This window comes from Triturus cristatus, chromosome 11 (genome assembly GCF_964204655.1).
Source record: "Triturus cristatus chromosome 11, aTriCri1.1, whole genome shotgun sequence".
In the NCBI taxonomy this organism is placed as follows: domain Eukaryota; kingdom Metazoa; phylum Chordata; class Amphibia; order Caudata; family Salamandridae; genus Triturus; species Triturus cristatus.
This window is the reverse complement of record NC_140594.1, coordinates 184,705,758-184,729,624: the sequence shown is the minus strand read 5'-3', so window position 1 is coordinate 184,729,624 and position 23,867 is coordinate 184,705,758. Positions and strand designations below refer to the sequence as shown.

The following is a 23,867-nucleotide window of genomic DNA, read 5'->3' as shown; positions in this document are numbered from 1 at the left end:
ATCCTCCATCTCACTCGGGGAGAAGAACTTGCCGCTTGAGGACTGGACAGGGTAGGTGACATCCTCCATAGGAAATGGGTTGGCGACATCGAAGTAGAGTTTTTTAAAGTGATCATGCCAAGCTTGGGCTTTCATGTGACTTGGAGGGGGTTGAGCCCCTGTTTCGTCACCCCAAGTGAACAAGGACCAAAATGTTTTGTAATCTTTGTCAGCACAGGTTTCCTTTAGTTGTTGGAAACTGGATTCATCCCATGCCTTCTTTGCATGAAGCAGGGTTGCCTTGTAGCGCCTTCTAGATGCTCTAATTAAGCTGCTAACTTTAGATTTAATGGCCAAGCCTAATTTGAACGCTCTGTTCTACAATCCTATGTATACGAGGAAGCAGGGCCTCTCTTTGGGTTACTGGCCCTTTGTTTGCTCTCAGGTGCAATAAAGTAGGAGCTTATTCGATCAAAGAGGCAAGAGTGGACAGTATTTACTTTAGCTATTCCTCGTGAGCTTTGGACCAAGGACCGTGGTTCGAGGGTGCCCACCACAAAATCTTGCTGCATACCCTTGAGCTTATCTCCGTGCAGGATTACCTTCTGCCATTTTAACCTCTGACTATCATTCCAAGGAAAAACCTCCTTAGAGACACTCAAAGACGATGTTTCATCTACATGTCCCCACAATGGCTTCATACTTAAACAAAGTGGGTTATGATCACTGTCAGCTGTATCACCCACAATCATGTCAACTACTTTTCTCCAGAGCCTCAGGTCTAGTAAAATGTAGTGGATACGAGAAGGGCTATTTATCCTATTAACGGTAATCGCACCTAGACTGATTTGGTTCTCCCATTCTCAGCCCTTAGGCCATGCTCTAAGTTTAGGGCATTTGCTTGGAGCTCAGCCCTGGGTAGCTGTGGCTTTGAGCAGCGGTGCTTACACAACATGTAAAGCATTTCAACTGCACCAAACCAATTTAAGAATTCAGCAAGACACTAAAGAAATCCAACACCAATTTATAAAAACAGACTATTTTTATGTATTTTTTAGACACCACAATGAACATCCAAATTCAACAAATTTGACACTTGGAAACATTTTCACTAAAAAGTTGGGCTACTGTTATTGTGGTCACTTAGGTATTTTAGGCATAAAAACACATTAGGGTGCCAGTCAGAGGCACCAACAAGATCATCAGATGCAGTTACCTCAGCAGGTGAAGCGGTCCTCAGTCAGTTCCAGGTACTTTATACCCTGTGCAATAGATTCCCGTGTAAGTCGTTCTGATAAAAGTGATGAAGGATGCTGAAGATGCTTAATAATCCCGGCCCCTGATATACCTCTATAAAAAAAAAATTGTGGTCCCAGGATTTTCATTTTTGATTTGTGTTCTTAAGTAATGGAAAATGTCCTAGCTATCGTAAAGGAAAGTTTCAATTCTATTAAGGACTCTGAGGCGAGGATTAGGCTTCACTTTGAGTGCTTTTATTTCTCCAGCAACCATTTTGAGACCAATACAAAACTACATTTCCCATCAAGCCATGGGATTAGAGAAAACAGTCCACCAATAAGAGCGGTAGTCCATGAACAGTCCTTATCGCCACTCTAGCCTCCTCTTTCTTTCTGCAAACTCAGCCAATCCCATCCAGAGTTAATATTGTTTGCTTGTGCCCATTCCTACGAGGGAAAAACTGCATGTGAAGCTAAGGAAATATTTCAGCAACTCCAACATTTCATGGCTGAACAGTTAGCAAAGCAGACTAAATAGCAAGAAAAGCTTAACACGATTAAACTGAGAGAGTGGTAACCATAAAAAGCATGTTATAATAACGGCAATGCATGAAGGCAACACATGTTTTCCAAAAATCATAAAAGAACCAAATACCTAGGGTGGGAAGACTGAGATATGATGCATCGGGTGGGCTAATCCTCGCCTCCGAGCTATCCTTGCTATCGTAAAGGAAACTTTCCTTTACGATAGCTAGGAATTTTTTTATTCTGAGTCGGGACTGGAGGCGAGGAATAGGCAAGTTCAAAGCTTTACCACCACCAGAGATGCCAAATGTATAATCGGCTTAAAGTAAAATTGTTTAAAAGTAAAATTGGAAGACCAATCCACTGCGTTGATTGTCTCCCAAGTGCACCCCAAGAAAGAACGCCTTGGAAGCCCTAGCCCTTCACACAGCGTGAGCCCCGAATGTAGAAAAATCAATCCCTACCCTCTTGTAGGACCCATCCGATCCATCTGGTAATAGTGGGGTAAACCACTGCCTTGTGAAGTTTTGTAAGAGCGATAAACAATTGTTGTTCGCTAGGAGGGTGGATTTCCTCTGTCATATTTTCACTCTATAGTCTTCCATTTTATGCTCAATTCAAGGAGGGTAACAGATAATATGGGCTAACCTGGTGAACACCCCAAAGGTAAATGGTATGTCTCAGGAGTTAATGAGCTGGGCAGACCCAGTAAGTAGGTAATAGGCCTGTGGCCTGGAGACTATCTCTTAACCTAAAGATCTGAGGACGTATTGATTCTTCTGCCTAGAGGAATCCCCACTGAGCAGTTAATTGTCTTACCCACAGCGCATCTGTAACGCTCCAGGCGGTTGCTCTCCACCAAGCCCAGATAACTATTTATGCACCTTTTCTCTTCCCCCCAAGTGCTATCATGCGTGCAGTTGGCACCACTGTCTGCTCTGTAATAGCCTGAAGACTGGAGACCGAGAGCGCTGGCCACTGGTGGGGGGGGGGGGGGAGGGTTGGGGGTTGCAGCGCACGTAGTCTGGAAGCAGGCGCCCCTCCTGGTGGATGGATCACCGCACCAAGAGCGTGACAGGGAAGACACTGTGCTCGCGAAGGAGCAAAAATCATTCTTGCGAGCGCAGTGTTCCGCCATGCTGGGCCCGTACAATATAACTCACCCACCCACGTGGCAGTAACAATACAAATAAAAGGTATTATCTAAGTCACAAATTCCAACAGAACATGAAAGCAGGAGGAAAGCAAAGGCACTTATCTCTGGCTACTGGACAGCAAAGAAAGAGGTTAGAGCGGCGACAAGGACTGTTGAAGGATGACTACCGCCCTGATTGGTGAACTGTTTTTTCTAATCTCATGGTTTGATGGGAAATGTAGTTTTTTTTTATTTGTTTCAGAATGGCTGCTGCAGATATAAAAAGGACAAAGTGAAGTCTAATACTCACCTCCGATCCGGACATAGAATTTAGCTTGGGTAGACATTGCTGATCCGGGTCGAATTTTTCTGGGTAACAGTTTTTTTTAAAATGGCGTATGTGTTGCAGTGATGTTATATTTCTAGAACCAGGAGGCCTACATACTTCATTTTGGTGTCAAAACTTAGGTTTTGGGGGTCAAGTAGTCTTATAGAGACAGAAAATTACTCCTCACAGTAACCCTCCCACCATTTTCCAAAATGGTGACAACATTAGAGGAACAAGAGACATGTATAGAAATGAAGCAAATAATGGTGTTTAATCCTTTTATGTATACACCAAACAATGTTTATGATCTGAATATGAAAAAATAAATGTTTATCACTCCCGTTTTAGACACATTTTCATAGTTCACTTTATTTGTTTCATCAATCGCTCATGGTACATTTGCTGAGTATTGAACATTCGAGAAGAGCATATGGACGGGGACCTCGTTTTGCAAGTACATGTACGTGTAAGTTCTGTGGGCAGAGGCTTTAGAAATTATGTAGGTTTAAGAATCCCATCAATATCTTCCCTAATAACTTGACATGAATCTTTCGCTACATATGCATGATCCAAAACATTTACACATCGTCTGATCAAGTAGAAGTCTTTTATTGTGTCCACGCACAGGATATGACGTCGGTGGAAGGTCACTTAGCGGGACTGATCTCTAGAACTTACTTTACCGAAGATAGTCAAATATGTGACAGTCAGAACTCCTTTGACACACATTCACAAGAATGAATGAATTATAGCATTTATAGAGCGCAACGTTCACTCCAAGGAGCATATTGGCGCTGTTGGAAACTGGCCGGGGGGGGGTATGTGGTGAAGAATTAGTGAGAACAGTCCGGTAGAAAGGTCAGATGAGTGATAGCACTAACTGGTCTGGGGCCGCAAAGTTGCATGGTTTATTTGTACGTATTTTAAGTCACATTCTTCTTCTGACTCCGCAAATCCTTTTAGAAACTTCACAGGTTCAGCATTTAAAGCTCCAAGCTTTGTTCCAATTTTGCTCATAGTTTCATCATCCATAAGAATATGTGCCTTGATAAGAACACTGGGCATATCTGGGTCAACTTTCTTGTACAGAATGTGAAGCGGGATGAAGTGTCTTTTCTCGCCTGTTCCATAACGTATCCATAAGTTTGACAATCCTTGACTGATGAACATTGCCACAAATCCACGTAGCACAATAATATCTATCATTTGACAGTACAATGACTCGATTGGAACCATTTTGGACAGCCCACTCAACGTAATCCACATTTGTAAAGCGCGAACAATCACCCGTAAGGATCTTTAGGCGCTGGGGGCCGTCGGGAAGATTAAGCAAGCTATTGCCCAGAGTCACATGGTGCTGGGCTAATCTGCTGCCGGCGCTGGGGATCGAACCGTGATCCCCACATTCCGGAGTCAGTCGCCCTGGCCGCGGCGCCACACCTCTTCCGACATGTGGCATAACACGAAGGTCCGCTTCCTCCAATTTGCTGTTAATTTCTTCAACAATATGGCCTGTACCTTACTAATGTATATTTACAGGCACCAACTCCTAATTGACAATCGTTCCACTTGCAATAATTGGGAATTCACTGAAGCATCAGCAATGTTTTTTCGAGTTAACATTTCCAAGTTCATCTTGTTCGGTGTTGCAGACCAGAATTTATCAAGTTGCACAGATATAGGTGCCGAATTTTTGAAGTAGGCTAGGTCAGTTGTTCCACTTGTAGATATTTGTCTGATTACCCCAGTATTGGAACTTTCATAGATTCTCATGCTTTGTATCATTCCCCGTCGTCGGAATGGGAGCCTCGGTAACAAAAATATATATATATATATACATATGTATAACCATAGAAACAAAAGAGAAAAATAGGCCTAGGCCTCATCTCATTTTGTAGTATATCACCCTCTTTGTGTAAAAGAGCCCAAACTTTTGCCAGGGCCAATCAGCACAGCCTCACCCTCTGGAACCTTCCTGAGAGAGCTCAGAGCCTCAGATTTTTCTACCGCACGTTGTGCTAGGGAGTCTCCACTGAGCTCTGCTCAGTTTTTCACAGAGTTACTTTTGGATATCTTTATTACCATCTTTTGAGACAGAATGTCAGAAAAGGAGAAGAAAGCTTTATTTAGGGCTTGTGCCTCTTGTGGGAAGAAGAGACTGTTTGTGGAAGACAGGCATGAGAACTGCATATACTGCCTGTACCCGGAACACAAGGCCACCGACTGTAAAATCTGTCGGACCTTCTCGACCAAGACCTTGAGAGACAGAGAGGGGCGCTTGCTGACGTGGCTGCAGAAGATAAAGACCAGGGAGGTCATTTCTTCGGATGAGGAAGAATCTATCTCTGGCACCTCCTCCAGGAGATCGAAGAAGAGGGGTAGGTCATCGCCCTCCACTTCTGCGGAACCCCCTCTCAAGGTTCCTCTCAAAGCCCCTCACGGGATCTCTGACAGGTCTGAGGAGGCTGGTCCCAAAAAATCTCCTCACGACAGTGTAAAGGAGAGGCAGGGACGGGCTGCTGTGGACATAGCCCCTATGGACAATAAGGGGGTTGCTACTTCTACCCCTCCGTCCCAGAAGGAGAAACCTGTAAAGAAACAGGCTGCAGAAACTCCTCAGTCGGTGCCACTGAAGAAACCGCGTCCGTCGACGCAGGTGGCAGCAGGTACGTCGACGACGATCTCCTCAGTTAAGCCTATTTCCATGGGGTCGTCCACGAGACCGTCGACAATATCTACTTCGTCGTCTTCGACGGCGGTGTCGACGACGAAGACCACGTCGACGACGACGACGACGAGTTCGTCGATGTTGATGACTACAAGTTCGTCGACGAGACTGTCGACGGGTGCCCCGCCGACGATGAAACATACTACGTCGACGAAAAAGAAAGCTCCGTCGACGACTGCTCCGTCGACGACTGCTCCATCGACGACAGCTCCGGCGGCGACTGCTCCGGTGACGGCTGCCCCGTCGACGACTGCTCCGTCGACGGCTGCTCCGTCGACGAGGATTACAGGACTGTCGACGGCCTCATCGTCGACGACGATTTCAGCTCCGTCGACGACAGTTGCCTTTCAGTCGTCGTCGAGTGCGTCGACATTGGAAATCCCGTTGCCATCGACTCCGTCGACGAGACCGCCGACGGGACCGTCGACGACGAAAAATTTGGATTTTTCAACCCAAAGATTAGTGATTACACCGGACATGACTTCCCCTAGGCGGGTCACGCCTTTGCCACCATCCATGCTTCTCGAGGACTCGGAGGAGGATGAGGAGGATGGGCAGTTTGGGGACGCATACAGCCTTTCAGACCTGAATGTCAAACAGCAGGACACAGATACGGAGGAGTTTTATGGCCCAGAGGGGCAGGAGGGGCACCAACAGGGATTACGCCCCCGCCCTCTAAGGCAGGACCTAATTGCCTTGCCAGTGGCTTTGGTGTCGGATTTGCAACAGATGCTGCAAGACTATAGATCTCGTTTTCCGACGTTGCCGGATCGCACTCCAGTGCGTCCTTCTCCTTTGGAAGTGCCACGTGACATGCCAATGGACTTGCCACCTCTACCAAGAGAGGTACCTCGGTCCATTTCACCAGTGCTGCCCTTAGTGGTTCCCCAGCCTTCAGGTACGGAACCTGCTGATGATGACGCGGACGATGGAGATACGGACGAAGACGACGAGGGACAGGTGATCCCTCTTACAGATCCAGGGGATCCAGATGGGGACCCTGATGATACACAGGATCCTGATGCTGTAGGCCGAGAAACAAATATATCGCCTCCGGTGGACATCGGTGGTTTCCATAATTTGATGGAACGGGCATCCAAGAGGTTTGGTTTGCCCTTTACGGTGGAGCAGTCCGACTGCTTCCTATATGACTTTAAAGCCCAATATAAGAAGTCTGTAAGATCAATTCCCATTATAGAACATGTCTGGGATGAAGGACTGAAGACAATGCAGAATCCAGCAACCGTCATTCCGGTTCTTCCCCGGCTGGAGAAGAAATACAAGGCACCAGAGGGCAGTCCTGCGTGTCTTCTAGGACAACCTAAGCCGGATTCTGTTATTTCGCAAGCTGCTCAAAGTAAATCTAAGAATCCGTCCACTCCTTTAACCACGCCTCCAGATAAAGAAGGCAGAAGACTGGACAATGTGGGTAAAAGATTCTCCACCATGGCCAGCTTGTTGGTGCGGGCAGCTAATTCTCTGGCTATTCTGGGCAGATACGACCGCCAGATGTGGTGTGATATGGAACCCTTCCTGGACCAGCTACCAGAAACTAGTCAAGACGAAGCCAGACAGGTGCTGATGGAGGGAGAACGATGCTCTTCGGAAGTCATCGACTGTGCGATGGACATTGCCTCAACTGCTTTCAGGGCTTTGGCGGGCTCAGCCGTCTTGCGCCGCCAAGGCTGGTTGAAGGCGACTTGGTTTCGCCAGGAGGTCCAGAATAAGATCTTGGACCTCCCCTTTGACGGAGAGATGCTTTTTGGAAAGCATGTGGATGACGCCCTCCAAGGCATTAAAAAGGACACCGATACAGCTAAGTCCTTAGGCTCTTTAACCTACCGCAAGGTGCCATTTAAGGGGGCACGTGGTCGGGGGTTTTCTAACTACAGAGGAAACCAACGACCGTATTCCTCTCAATCTGGACAGTCCTATAAGGGACAATATTCCAGCCAGCGCCAAGGACAGTCGGCGTCTTTCTCTCGGCAGTCCCAGAGAGGACGTCAGAATCGTCAGGGACGAGACAACGCCAAGAGGCAATAGCGGCCTCCTGGCTCTGGCTACTGTTCCTCCCCTGCCACAAACACCGGTCGGGGGCAGGATATCTTTTTGTCTGGACAGCTGGGTGCGTTTAACATCAGACCGGTGGGTCTTGAACATAGTTCAGAGTGGCCATACGTTGGAGTTCCAAGATCTTCCTCCAACAAGAGCTCCAGACGCCCGTGCAGCGAAACATCTCCGACTATTACATCTCGAAGCCCACCAGCTTTTCATCAAGGGGGCGATAGAGCCCGTGCCACTTTCACAAAGGGGCAAGGGGTTTTATTCCAGGTTCTTCCTGGTTCGGAAGACGGAGGAGGCATGGCGTCCTATACTAGACCTCAGGGAGCTCAACACCTATCTCATCAAGCTCTCTTTCAGGATGGTCACACTCCAGGATATTCTAAGGCTGCTCAATCCGGGAGATTTTTTGGCATCCCTGGATTTAGAGGATGCTTACGTTCATGTTCCGATCCACCCAGCTCACAGGCAATATCTACGCTTCACAGTAGGCAAGAGCCATTTCCAGTTCAAGGTGCTCCCGTTTGGCCTTCGGTCGGCACCCCGCATTTTCACAAAGATGCTGGCACCAGTCGCTGCTTTCCTGAGGAAGCAGTCCTTGGAAGTGTTCCCGTACTTGGACGACTGGCTCATCAAGGCTCCGTCGTTCAGGGCAACGTCTCAGGCTGTGTCAACTTGCATAAGATTGTTCGCCCATTTGGGTCTTCAGCTCAATGTGTCCAAGTCGGAACTGATACCCTCCAGGTCACGGAAGTTCCTTGGGGCAATTCTGGACACGAGACGATGCACGGCTCGTCCGTCAGAGGAGCGTCAGGGCAAACTGGCCGCTTCCGCTCGTCTAATACTGCACAAGAGACATGTATCGGTTCGACAGTACAAGTCCTTGCTCGGATCAATCTCATCCTGCATACCTTTGATACCGCATTGCAGGCTACATATGCGTCCTCTACAGGAGGAGCTGGACAAACAGTGGCGTCAGGCAGAAGGATCGTTCAACGACAAAGTATGGATAACACCTGCCATGCGCACGGCTTGCGAATGGTGGCTGGTGAAGGAAAACATCGCAGGAGGATTAACGTTCCGAATCCCTCCTTCTCCTATGGTGGTGACCACGGATGCTTCCCTAGAAGGGTGGGGAGCTGTCCTCCAGGAGCTTCAGGTCAGCGGTCACTGGAGTCCAGCAGACAGACTGCGCCACATCAATCTTTTGGAGCTGAGGGCCATTCACTTAGCCTTGCTGGTGTTCCTCCCCAGACTTCAGAACCGTGCAGTGCTGGTCCGGACAGACAACACTACGGCCATGCACTATATAAACAAGCAAGGGGGAACGAGATCACGGACGCTGTCCAAAGAAGCTCAGGTGATCTGGGAATTTGCCATCTCTCACGGGATCACTCTGCGAGCCGAGCACCTGGCGGGGTGTCTCAACATCACAGCGGATGCTCTAAGTCGGCAGACGAAGGTGACACACGAGTGGGAGCTGGATCAGGCCACTCTGGAGGCAGTGTTCAACAAATGGGGTACTCCGACCATAGACCTCTTTGCGACCCCGGAGAACGCCAAGTGCCGGTTTTACGCAAGCAAGGTTCCCCAGCGAGGGTCTCTGGGGAATGCCCTTTCGATTGCTTGGTTCGGCGCATTTTGCTACGCCTTTCCTCCGATTCCCCTCATTCCTCGAGTTCTCAGGAAGGTCAGGGCAGAACCATGCAAAATGATCCTCATTGCTCCAGCATGGGCGCGGCAGTTCTGGTACTCGGAACTCCTACTTCTCTCCCAAGATCGCCAGATTCGCTTGCCACTGATTCCATCTCTGTTATCGAGAAATCAGGGGCAAGTCCTCCATCCGGATCCGGAGTCACTTGACTTGTCAGCGTGGCTCCTGAACACAGAGAATTCCGCCATCTGAATCTGTCTAAGGAATGCAGGGATGTTCTATCTCAGGCACGGGCACCAAGCACTAATAAGACCTACAGGGCAAAGTGGAAGAGATTTTGCCTTTGGTGCCAGAGGAATAAACTCCATCCTTACAAATCCCGGCCACATCAGATTCTGCCCTACATCCTGTCTCTGGCTAAATCAGGTCTGGCGCACTCTTCGATCAAGGTGCATCTGGCTGCCTTATCCCGCTTTCGACGGAAGACATCGGGGCCATCTCTATGGTCTGCAAGAATTGTTAAGCAGTTCCTTAAGGGGTTATTTCGGATGTATCCTCCGGTCCGGCCACCTCCGCCTATCTGGCAGCTTAACCTGGTACTGGCTCAACTGATGAAAGCGCCCTTTGAGCCGATTCACAAAGCGGACTTGAAGTTCCTATCTTGGAAACTGGCCCTTCTCCTAGCATTGACTTCGGCTAGGAGAGTTAGTGAACTCCAGGCTCTCTCTATAGTGGAGCCTTTTCTACAGTTCAAGAGGGATGTCATGATTTTGGGAACCAACCCAAAATTCATCCCGAAGGTGCCTTCGGAGTTTCATTTGAATGAACCCTTAATTTTGAACTCCTTTTTTCCGCGTCCTTCCACTCAAGCGGAACGAACATTGCATTCTTTGGATGTCCAAAGATGCCTGAAATTCTATCTGGAGCGCACACGCTCTTTCAGAAAGTCTACTCAACTATTTATCGCCTACAGTGCACCACGGAAGGGGTTACCGCTCGCCAAGAGTGGCATTTCCCGCTGGATCTCCAGTGCAATTCAGTACTGTCATCAGGCTGCGGGCAAACCTTTGGATAAAAGGGCCCGGGCGCATTCTACGAGAGCGATGGCGTCTTCAGTGGCTCTCTTTGCTGGAGTGGCGATTAAGGACATCTGCAGGGCAGCAACGTGGAGCAGTGTACACACCTTCACGAAGCACTACTGCCTGGAATCGGTGGGACGAGCTGACGCTGCGGTTGGTCAAGCAGTCCTCCGGAATCTTTTTCAATGAGAGGTGAGCTTTCCCTACAATCCCTCCATCCTGGTAAGCACATTTGGTTTCAGTAATGGTTGTTTTATCATGTGCACTGAGATGATTTTGTAAAGCCATGTAATTACCGAAATGTGCTTGTCGTGATCTACTGCTTGCTATTCTGATACAAAGCATGAGAATCTATGAAAGTTCCAATACTGGGGTAAGAAAACAAGTTACTTACCTGTAACTTTGGTTCCCCAGTATTGGTAACTTTCATAGATTCTCATGCGCCCACCCACCTCCCCTGGGAAAGCTCTGCCGGTTTACTAAGGTAGTGGCTGTTGGCACAACGGCTACGAAAATCTGAGGCTCTGAGCTCTCTCAGGAAGGTTCCAGAGGGTGAGGCTGTGCTGATTGGCCCTGGCAAAAGTTTGGGCTCTTTTACACAAAGAGGGTGATATACTACAAAATGAGATGAGGCCTAGGCCTATTTTTCTCTTTTGTTTCTATGGTTATACATATGTATATATATATATATATATTTTTGTTACCGAGGCTCCCATTCCGACGACGGGGAATGATACAAAGCATGAGAATCTATGAAAGTTACCAATACTGGGGAACCAAAGTTACAGGTAAGTAACTTGTTTTCTTCTCTCACATTCTTTGACATAGTTCAAGAGAACTGTCAAAGACGGTGTGCAGTTCTTGCAAGGTGCACACTGACGTTGATATCTGTAGAACAGTCTGAACGACCTCTCTGAAGTTTTGCATGGATGAAATCTTGACCATTCGCAATTGTGACTTATAGTCCACAACAGCAGCAGTTTGCAATGTAGACACCTTTTGAAATTGAAATTCTTCAGATGAATGTTTTTTTTTCTCGAGCTCTTGTAAGAGTTTATGCTTCACTGGTTTGGTTGTAGCATTTCCATCAAATAATGCGTTGTTGGCAGAATGTCCTTGATAAGTTCACCCCTTTCTTTTGCTACATCATCTCTACTTGTGAAAGTTGTTTTTTAATAAAATGTTTTGTAGTGGCTGGTTGGGTGAAACTCTTTAGTATGGCAATTAAAGCATGGACGTTTAGCTTTAATGATTATGTCAAACAGCTTTTTCTTTTTCAATACAAATCTTTCTTGCTTCAGTTCTGTATATAGTTTTGATCCATGTTCCACGACATCTAGTAGATGTGTCTTTATATTGTTATCCACATATTTGGTTACTAAGTTGTATTGTTGCTGTCTCAGCCATTTCAAAGGGGTTTCCTTGCTGCTGTAGGAAATAAAGAAGGCTGTCAACATGTTTATTTAAAAAGTTCCCCTCTTTCCCACAAGTTTGTGTTGAACAGTTTCGCGATGGTCCATTGCTTTTAAATTTGTCCTCTCTGTAAACATTGCAAATAGAAAGGACTTCATGGTAAACTAGCTGCAATTAAGCATCATATTCCCTTTTACGTGTCTGACCAACTACTCCCTTGGAGCTTTTCTGAGATCTCTGGATTGTCTGTTCCAGTTTCATATCTGGAGCCACCTCATCGAGCTTTCCCTGTCTTTCACCACAAAATGTATTTGGATGAATTTTTTATAGAGGTATGTTTTTTTCCACCTCTAGCTTCTTCACTCTTTCCAAATACCAAGGACCCATATCTCATTTAGATTATGCGATTGAATTTGCAAAACACAGTAATCAGTGACTCCACAATCTACATGTGCAGCTCCCTATCATTTTCCCAATAAGCATGTACCAAGTTTTTCACTAGAGCTATCATGTGTAAAACATTTCCCCAGGACTTTCAAAGTTCAGATTTTTCTTCACATTCTGTGACAAACTCTACAAACTTGGTTTTCTGGTTTTGAACTGAGTGTATTTAACATTGCATGCTTTTGCATTATTTCTATTAAATGACGTGAAATCTGCGCCTTGTTCACTTGTGAAATAAGATATGCAAAAAGTAATTTGTCATTGTTTCAGAATGCATTCGAAAGCAATTTTTTTTTAACTTGTAACAAACATACTTAATGAGTTCCGTTCAATACTGACTGGACAGTGTTGCGTCAAAAGATTTCAGCCTCAATGAGTGCATAGTCTATGCCTCTTCCACTGAGAGAACTTCCTGCACATCGGAACGCAACTTTGGTCATGTGGAAAACGCCATCATTGGATAAAGATCATTAAATTCTACTGGATTGCTCATACAAATGTCAGCTACAATACGGAAAACCTCTTAATCACAGCAAATTGGCAGGATAGGTTGGTCTTCAAGCTGAGCACGCACATTTTTTAATTATTTTTAGAGCTGTGTATATGGTTACATGGTTTGCGACTGGATCAATACAGTTCTATCAATGTTGACCATTATTTCTCTGATCTCACTGAGCGTGAGCCCGTAGCCAGCACTCTAAAGTGGCTTTAAAATGTGATTTGCTTTTTCAAAGAGTGCAAACTTAACTGCCTTTGCGGACTGATGAAACATTCCCTCCAAATGACCATCACAAATCAAATCGATTACAGCCAAACAGCGGAATCTTTCTTTGTAATCCTGATATCTCTAATCGAGTAATAACTAATCGTGCGCTCCTCACCCTTAGGAAGCCCCAGGTTGATGGGCCAATGTGAGGGGGGCAAAACACGTGTTGGCTGCAACATGAACTTCTATTTTTTGGGGATTTATGAATTCTTTTTGTTCTGAAAGACTCAAGTTATAAATAAGAGTCAAGCGACAAACTAAAATTACAGAAAAAACAAATGGAATTATCTCCACACAGACTATGATTTTTTCTACCTGTCCTGGCACATCTAGAAGTCTTTCAAATTAATGGGGAAGAGGTCTCCCATTGTCGAGTAAAAGTGACCTACCTTAAATACCGGCTATTATATGCTGGCACGCTTAACATCTGGATCCGTTGTCCCCTCTTCTCTCTCTCTCTCAAACTTAACTGAAGACTGGCGGTTACGTTGCTGCTAGGAGTTCATTGTACGTTCATATTTTCGAAAGTATGCAATCAAGCAGTTCAGGTGGGCATACAAGTCCACTGTAAATAGATTTACCTCGCTGTTTGGATCAGCTGCTTGGCTGAAAACTTCATCTTGGAAGAAGCTAGCTGCAGATAAAAACGTTTGCCTTTTGAGATCCACATTCTCTGTACTTTGTTCTTTCGTCCATCCCTTTGGCTCCTGGTCTGGCTAAACCACATTTAACACATTGATGATCCTCCGCTTTCTGATCAGTTGTTGGAGGTGGACGAGGGGTAGCCATTGATCTTCTAAGTGGATGGGAATTGGGTTTGGTTGTTGTCGCTTTTTCAAAACACTCGGATTCTTTATTGTGATTTACTGGTTTCTGCTATTTTTTGACAAATATTTTTCAGGTTGTTTTCCATTGTATAAGACTTGTAGCACTTGTTACAATGATAACATATTTGATACTCTTCACCCATCCGTTTCATTCTTTTTGTGAACTTCATCTTGCCGTATTTCTGCAGCATCTCAAACTCTTCTATCCAGCCGCTGTTGATGTTCGCTTTTCTTTCTGCTTAGTTTGCCATATGACCAATTTTTCTTTGTTGAAGAATTACTCAGGTTTTATAGTTAGCAGCACTGTCAGGAGGTAAAGATCCTATGCTACCACATGCTTCACTTATGTTTACAAATTTGAGTCAATGGAAAACCTGTAACGAAAACAATATTTAAATAAATTACCAATATGATGGCTAAAACTCCTCATTATAGAGCCGCCATTTTGGAAAATGGTGGAATTGTTGCTCTGAAGTTATTTTCTGTCTCTATAAGACTACTTGACCGCCAAAACCTATGTTTTTACACCAAAATGAAGTATATAGGTCTCATGGTTCCTGAAATTGTACATCACTGCAACACATTCACCACTTTTAAAAATGTAATCCAGGAAGATTTGGCACAGATTAGCAATGTCTACTCAAGCTAAATTACGACTCTAATGATAGAATAACAAAAATGAAATCTCTGGAACACCAGGGCTATAAGGGTGCTGTGGCTAAGATACCATTGCCGGGGGTCTCCTGCAGCTACTCCTCAGTCCCCAAAGGGGTTGAGGCAGTCCTGGTCACAGGGTCGACGTCCCTCGAAGTCCAGTCGCCACCAGGCTACCAGTCTCCCAGTATTGCGGTCACAGCCAAATCCTTCCCAGGGTGACCATGTGAACTTGGTTGCAACTTTGGGCACTGGGCCCTGGTCTCTGGTGCTTTATGACTGCAGTTGGCGGCGGTCTGAGGATTCTGAGCTACCAACTTTCTGCAGCAGGGTTCTCAGCTCTTGTGGCTCTGTTCTGTGAACAGGTGGTGAGCCAACTGGCCCTTGGAGTCTCTTGGCTTTGCCTAAGCTCTGGAGACTACTTCTCCACGTGCAAGACACAGCCGGCACAGTCCTTCTCTGCTAGCCACCTGGTTCAGCCCATGCCAGTGCAGCCTCTCTTTCCCGGTTCCACGGTGCAGCTGGGCAATCCTTCAGTCTTTCATCCAGGCAAGATCTGAGTTCTGGTTGCCAAGGGTTCCTCATTTATGCTCAGAAAATGTCATCAGGGTAGGATGCAGTTGGTAGCCCATAGGCTACCAGGTTCCTTCCTTCCTTCATCCTGATGACCGCTTTCCATGGGAGTGTGGCATCTGCCTATCCACAAGATGCACTATTCTACCCACTTTTAACATGGCAGAATCCCTCTCACGGTGTCTAGAGCTTACTAGCCCACCTTTTGGGCCAACACACGTGTGCCTTCCAGCAAGACGGAGGTAACACCTCTCTTCAGTGCAGGCCCCTTTAGTCCCCTTTCCTTGGAGTCGTTGGCACGTTTCACTAGGAGTACAGAAAGGTCTCTATAGTTCAAGCGCCATGTGCAACCGTTAAGGAGACAGGAGATTGAGAGCAACGAAGTGGCAACTCTATAAAAGTTTCTCACTGTAACTTGTTTCAGTGATTTGAACTTGAGAACCAAGTCTGGTTTAACGAAACAAGTTGTTTGATACCTTGGAGTATCAACTTTGGTCGGACTGCTCCGGAGTTAGCACATCATAATGGTTGGCATGTAATCTTGCACTCACCAAGAGGGTGGCCAAGTCTTTTCACTGTAAAAATGACAGTTTCATGTTTTTTATTACTTTCAGAACTTCAAAAAATACAAGTTCTGTATATGAAATATGCTGCACCCTGCTTTAGGGCTCAATAGGACTGGCATAGGGGTGACTTAGACCCGTTTCAGGGGGACATTTGACTTTGCCGTGGTACAGTCTGGCTAGCAGTTCGAAACTGCTCTTCTAGTCTGCAGTGGCAGGCTGGGTGTCTTGTCATACCCAGTGTAGCATAACCAGTGGTGCAATCCTTGGGATGACTCTCTAACTTACAGGCCCTGGGTACCATATACTAGAGACTTACAGGTAAGTTAACCAATGCCAATTGGGTATAGCCAATGTAACGTACACATTTTGGGGTCAGGGCCCTGGCACTGAGGCCCGGTAAGCAGAAGTCTGTGCATTCAGAGTTAAAAAACCAGCAGCATCAATATAAAAACTTGGGGGATGACCATATAAAAAAATTAATTTCCTTATAGTAATTAACCGAACTTCCTCAGCCTGTGCTGTCGACTTCTGAGTAATTACAACTGTCAAAGATGCCTTAAATGACACCCTTATGGGCACCTGGTCTAACCTTGCAAACCAGTGAAAAGGCAGATGGCCAGATTCCACAGATTAGTGCCTGGTGACCCTGATTTTCTTAATCCAGATCCTAGTCCTGTGAGTTTAGTCCAAGCTTTCACCAGCAAGTTGAATCCTAATTTGTATCCCACAACTCCTTCTGACAGGGAGTGAAAAATCATTGAGGCGTTTGGGAAATGTTTGGTCTCTTCGTCGAGCCTAGCCTTCAGGTTGGTCAATGCCAGTTGCCTACTGGGCCTTAATACGCACGCACACTGGGGCATGGTCAGCAAAATCTTGCTGGTGGTTCCAGAAGATTTTAGTACCTACTTATCTCGAACAATTCAAGGTGGTCAGGATACAGCTAAATGTGGTCCATACTGGTCTAGGCATTACCTTACTTGTTTGAGGCAAGCAGTTAACACTAGTGTTGTGCCGGTAGCCATGTATAGATGAGATCCACAGACTTTTCTGGTGATTTAAAGGCATCTCCTGTGAATATTCCTTTTGATGGATCCCAACTTTAGGGCCAAAAAGTTAAATCCGCTCTATCTGTTGAAGACCAGCCTGGCTCTTTTGACCCCTACCAGAGCGTTCCCTCAACTCAGGCCTTCTGAGGCTACTCCGGAGTGTTGGCATTTAGACTACTCCAGTCCCCCAATACCCTGCTGCAGTCATCTCCGCTCTTTCGTGGCTAGGGATCAGGCTGACAATGGGAAGGTCAATAAGGGCACAGATCTCCACAGCTCTGCCGCATCAGCCTCCAAGCTGCTTTAGTTTGGCTTTAGTGGTGCACAAACACCCTGTGGGAAGCTGATCCAGCATTTTATCCCAGGGTGGCAGTCCATCACATCTGACATGGGTCCCCTAGATACTCTAGCATGGTATACCCTTCTGTTTCTTTCCAATCCACCACAGCCTCCGTCCAGCTTCCAGAGAAGCAGCTATCCGTCTTACCATGAGGTACAAGTTGTACTGTACAAAGGGGCCACCAAGAGGGTGCCTGCCTCGTAACAGGGATGGGTTGTCATTCCTTCTCTTGTAACATGCTGAAGAAAGAGTGAGGCCTTCATCCTAATTTTGATCTTCATTCTCGGAATGTATTTCTGCGATTGATCAATTCAGAATGCTCATACTGACTTCTGTTTGGGATCCAGGTGACTGTATGGTAGATTTGGACCTGCTGGACATGTACTTTCATGTGCCAGTCCTGCAGACCCACAGATGTTACCTGCAGTTTATGGATGGCTAGGAGCATTTTTCAGTTTACTGTGCTCCCCTTATCCTTACTAGCCCCCCTTGGCCTTACTAGCCCCCCTTGGCCTTACTAGCCCCCCTTGGCCTTACTAGCCCCCCCTGGCCTTACTAGCCCCCCCCCTGGCCTTACTAGCCCCCCCCCTGGCCTTACTAGCCCCCCCCCCTGGCCTTACTAGCCCCCCCCCTGGCCTTACTAGCCCCCCCCCTGGCCTTACTAGCCCCCCCCTGGCCTTACTAGCCCCCCCCCTGGCCTTACTAGCCCCCCCCCTGGCCTTACTAGCCCCCCCCTGGCCTTACTAGCCCCCCCCCCTGGCCTTACTAGCCCCCCCCCTGGCCTTACTAGCCCCCCCCCTGGCCTTACTAGCCCCCCCCCTGGCCTTACTAGCCCCCCCCCTGGCCTTACTAGCCCCCCCCCTGGCCTTACTAGCCCCCCCCCTGGCCTTACTAGCCCCCCCCCTGGCCTTACTAGCCCCCCCACCTGGCCTTACTAGCCCCCCCACCTGGCCTTACTAGCCCCCCCACCTGGCCTTACTAGCCCCCCCCACCTGGCCTTACTAGCCCCCCCCCACCTGGCCTTACTAGCCCCCCCCTGGCCTTACTAGCCCCCCCCCTGGCCTTACTAGCCCCCCCCTGGCCTTACTAGCCCCCCCCCTGGCCTTACTAGCCCCCCCTGGCCTTACTAGCCCCCCCCTGGCCTTACTAGCCCCCCCCTGGCCTTACTAGCCCCCCCCCTGGCCTCTTACTAGCCCCCCCCCTGGCCTTACTAGCCCCCCCCCTGGCCTTACTAGCCCCCCCCTGGCCTTACTAGCCCCCCCCTGGCCTTACTAGCCCCCCCCTGGCCTTACTAGCCCCCCCCGGCCTTACTAGCCCCCCCCTTGGCCTTACTAGCCCCCCCCTTGGCCTTACTAGCCCCCCCCTTGGCCTTACTAGCCCCCCCCTTGGCCTTACTAGCCCCCCCCTTGGCCTTACTAGCCCCCCCCTTGGCCTTACTAGCCCCCCCTTGGCCTTACTAGCCCCCCCTTGGCCTTACTAGCCCCCCCTTGGCCTTACTAGCCCCCCCTTGGCCTTACTAGCCCCCCCCTTGGCCTTACTAGCCCCCCCCTTGGCCTTACTAGCCCCCCCCTTGGCCTTACCCCCCCCCCCCCCCCCCCTTGGCCTTACCCCCCCCCCCCTTGGCCTTACTAGCCCCCCCCCCTTGGCCTTACTAGCCCCCCCCCTTGGCCTTACTAGCCCCCCCCCCCTTGGCCTTACTAGCCCCCCCCCCCTGGCCTTACTAGCCCCCCCCCCCCCGGCCTTACTAGCCCCCCCCCTTGGCCTTACTAGCACCCCTTGGTTGTTCGTGAAAGGGATAGCAGTCAGGGCTTGAACAATGATAAAAATTTCACTAGACCTGCAGGTCTGGTAACTTTAAACATCTACTCAATCTAACTGTAATGCACTTGACCTCTGTCTCGAAAAGCTGAGCAAATGTGACAAGTTAACAAGATTTAAAGGCTTTTTTATTGCTCATTTACTTTGTGAGATTTGCTCTGCTGTTCGAGGCAGAGGTCATAAGTCAGTTTGTCTTCCTACTCACCAGAAGGGGCGAGTAGAACCTTAAATATAGCTCGTCCTGGGGGGGCGTGGCCGGCAGCCGAGGAAGATGGCCGCCACCTGGTAGAACTCCAGACCTCCGGGGGCTAAAAAATGAAAATCTGTTACATTTCTCCGTGGCCCGCCCGGCCAAAATCGCCTGCGGAAGTGCTAGAACTCTGCCTGCACCCATCGAGCCACTTGCCCCAGCTACAGCGACCTCCTTGGTGCGTGTGGCAGCACCATCCCGTTTGCGGCTGTTCAGCACACCGTGACTGGGGACTGGAGTAGGTGCTGCATGCCCGGCAGCACTGAGCAGCTGAGTGCGCCCTGGGCTATGGCGCCGCTACACAGATCCGCCTTCGAGGACCCCCAGCCTTCGACGCACAACTTCGGCTGGGCGACGGGACCCCTGCAAAATTGCACGAGGGGGGATGCCCATGGCATCACAGGCCTGAAAGAGGCAGCCGGCCTCGGCGTCAATGCCAAAGTGGTACCGGATAACTGGGCGCCAGCGCGCGGCCACAGAGGCTTCCAGTGTAACCTATGCGATCAAGCCTCGATGCGCCACTGGCCCATATGCTATGATACAATAAGGTATGCCTTTTATGTGCTGGGCCACCGCTACAGCCGCCTGCACTGAGACCACACGTTACTCCTGGGTACATGGGATCAGCACGGACCAGCCCTGTGTAAAATCACAACGACGCCCCTGAACTGCTTCAAGACCTCTCGGACCTGCTTACAGGCCTGTGCTTGCGCTGGCTTCTACAGTGACTCAGACACTTGACCACTCCAGGGCCGAAAAGACACCCTCGCCTGTCGCAGCTCGTAAATAGCCTGCTCCAGACCTTTGGTGAACAAAGTGCTTCGCGCTCTGTGTCTGTCCCACTCTGCACCAGTTCGCAGGAAACCCGACAGGCCGCTTGCGCCATCAGGTTACACAGGCAGGCGGTGGGGAGTACTGCCTTCCGGTGGTCAGTGACCGCGAGTGGTAGCCGTAAAGTGGGACAAGATGGGGGACCCAACAGAATAAACTGGAGAAGTACGTCTTCTCTAAACAAGATGCGAACGACCGCACTGAGGGTGCATCGGTATCTATCAAAGAGACCTCACCAGGGAAAGAGAGAATTCTACAGGACATTATGGCCACCCTTAATAAGGTACATAACTCCCTGGAAACCCATATAGACACTTTGACCACTGAACTCTCACTTATCTGTGCTGACTTCAGGAACTTAAGTTCCCGAGTGACGGAAGTCGAATCAACTACGGCCACCGTGAGTGCTGACACAACCTCTCTGAAGAAACAAGTGCAAAGGCTGGAAATAGATAACAGGCCCATGGCAGCAAAGCTGGAGGACTACGAAGGCCCCTCCCGCCGCAATAATGTGCGCATAGTGGGAGTGCCGGAGGAAACGGGGGGGCGGGGGGGGCTGCTCTGGACCTCTTCGTGGAGGACTTGATCAAGAACCACCTGCAGCCCAGTGGGCTCTCCAATTACTTCTCGGTCGAACGAGCCTATCGGGCCCTGCGGCCTATCCTCGCACGCATTTTTATTTTCCGCGACCGTGACCTCATTCTCCAGACGGCGAGAGCGGCGCTGCAGATCCGATTGCAACAAAGTATGATATCTTTCTTCCCAGACTACACTGCGGTGGTGGCCAAACAATGGTGGAGTTTCACAGCGGTGAAGCAAGAACTCAAACTGTGAACTCAAGTACTCTATGCTATTTCCAGCAAAACTGAGAGTAGAGGCAGATGGGAAAGTGTGGTTTTTCACCAAACCGGAGGACGCGCAGGACTGGCTTGAGTGGTGGCGTCTGGTCCGACGTGGAAAACCTGGTCGAAACACCGCTCGAGATACCTCAAAACCACAATCCCTTAACCAGATGGCAGGCTCGTTGGAAGCAGGGATTCGGCCCCAGGATGACTGAATCGAACATACTGGACACTCCCTGTATGAGACACTATACTCTGACATCTGTTCTGTAAACCGGTGAGCGACGGCAAACTAAGACGCACGACGCCGAGGCTCCGACACGTATAGGAGAGGAGCTACCAGCCCCTCTGTGGCCCCGCTGAGACAGGAATCTATCAAGGGGCTAGTGACTGATGATCCTCTGTAAGACTCTGTGTGGGCACGGGGTTCCTGGCATCTTACTAAATTTATTTCAATACTTGTTGGAAAGGTCAGCTAATCCCTGAGCAGGCCCCCGGGGGACACTACGAGATCTCTTCTCCCCCCCCCCCTCCAGAGTTCTGAAGGCGATCAGGAACGATCGAGCCTAAGCCATTCGAGGTGCACCAGATTGACCCAGGACAGTGTGGTTCCCTGAACCTCTAGGCAAAAACGTAGGTTCTCCTTTCAAGCTTCTCTTCAGGAGGAATTTTTGGTTGGAGCAGCTGGGCAAGGTTCTAATCATGAACCTGTCCAATTTACACCTTGATGTCTGGACATTGAGCCGCAGCAGTTCACTGTATTCATCTACCACCTGAGGTTGTGAATGTCATCCTTGTCGCTATATGTCTGTCTACAAAGTCCATTTACACCGTTTGCTAGAACAAATTCGCGACCTGGTGTTGAATTCGCTAACTTTGCAAGCCAAACTGTTGTATGATTTATTGTTTTTGTCTTTGTTCCAGCCAGTCTTGCAGTGGTTACTATTAGGTATTATTTCTTGGCTCTTTCAAACTTTTTTGCATTTGCCAGACTAACCGTCCTTGTTTAAGTCCTCTGTTGTGATGTGGTTTACTATAGGTTTGAAACGCATGTTCCCTCCGAAACCATTTGTGATGCCACAGTGAGATCTTAATTTAGGTCTGATATTACTCGTGTAATGCACAGCTGCTTGTATCTTCTGACTCTGGAAACCGTCTACCTCACTGCAGTCACTTCAGCTTCAGGCATTCTGGGTGCAGCTGCCCTACAACTCCTCTTTTACCAGACAAACTAGTGTTTAGGACCAGGGCTGCCTTTTTGCCAAAAGTCATGACTTATTCACATTAGGCTATCTATCACCATCCCTAGGCTCTTTGCTTTGCCTCACCCTCTCAAAAGAGGAGGAGAAACTGTTGAATAGACCCCAAAATAACCTAAAATTTTTACTTCGATTTAATTAAAGACCATCTCATGGGTGATCGGATTTTTGTGGGGTTCTCGGGGGCAAAGAATGGTGAGACAGTGCTGGAACGAACTTTGCAAAGGTGGGTAGTTCTCTACATTGATCTGCTACTCATTGGTCAAGAAGCAACCTCTCTAAGGACTGAGGGCTTGTTTCATCATGGCCAAGGCTGCTACCACTGCATTGTCTCATGGAGTATTTTTGACATCTGTCGGGCTGCGACATGGGCGTCGGTGCAAACATTCATGAAGCACTAGTCCCTTGATGAACCCGACTTCTTGATCTGAATCCACTTCACAGACCCTCCATGCTTGGGAGGTACTACTTTTCGATCTATACTAAAAGGAGGAATCTGCAGTTACATGTATCCATCAGAAGAAGTAACTTACCTTCGGTAATGCTCGTTCTGGTGGATTACTCCATCTAACTTCAGATTCCTCACCCCCTCTCACCTCGCTGTTCTGTGGACCGGAATCATATTTGCCGTCTAAAAAGGTTTAAGATTTGAGACCTGTGCAGTGGTACCTACAGTTGTTTTGTGCTAAGCGTTCGAGAGCACAGAACAAGTACAGCAAGAAACTGATGTTTGTGCCCAGGTGTAGTGTTTTGTATCCAGCTGTGTCCCTTCACTTGTCCATCCTTATTGGTTAAACTGCATGCTTAAAAACATAATGAAACCAGTATTGTCAAACCTTTTGTAAAATTACCCATCTCAAAATAAATAAAACGAGGCATGATATGAAACCAGAGAATAACCTACCAGTTCTGGCATTGAAGTGGACTACTTTTTAGGTGAGTGCAAAATGTGAATTATGTTTGAAATGACCAGTGGAGGAAGATTGCTGACTAAAAGCATGTGTGTATGTATATCTATTTTTGTTGCAGTTTATTTGGAAAACATGAGGCTGGTGAGACTGCTAAAGCGGTTTATAGGTGAAACGTAAAAAGTGGAGATTGTCAAGATGCTATGAGTAATCCTCCTATCTCATTCACAAGATCACTACTGTTATTCTTTGGGAAACATTTAGACTCAGTAGGTTGGTCTCATGGAATGTCGTTCATAATAGATCTGATTGCTTGACTTCTGTTTACCTTCTGGGCTTATGTGTTTGAATAATCCCTCTACAGTATAGCTTTGTCGAATTTGTGAAGGAAATTTATACTTTGTGTTTCTGTCCTTTTGTTTGTCTTCAGATTCCTTTTGACACGTTATGCTGAGTCACTGGGACAGTTTGCTGCAGCTTCGCAGTCCTTTAATTTTGCACTCAGGTTTTTTCACTCAAACCAGAAAGATGTAAGTAAAGGATATCTTTTGTTCACTAACCATTTGCTACTTTTGCACACTTCATTTTAAAACGTTTGAATAA

General features: G+C 47.9%; 1 protein-coding gene across 1 annotated transcript in view; it reads left to right on the top strand.

Annotated features, from left to right (window-relative positions):
- Positions 1–23,867, top strand: part of NAA25 (N-alpha-acetyltransferase 25, NatB auxiliary subunit) — a 792,299-nt gene that overhangs the window by 437,583 nt on the left and 330,849 nt on the right. Inside the window, exon 15 of the mRNA XM_085636118.1 lies at positions 23,695–23,794. Coding sequence (XP_085492244.1) covers positions 23,695–23,794 — 100 coding nt within the window. The remainder of the gene's footprint in view (positions 1–23,694; positions 23,795–23,867) is intronic.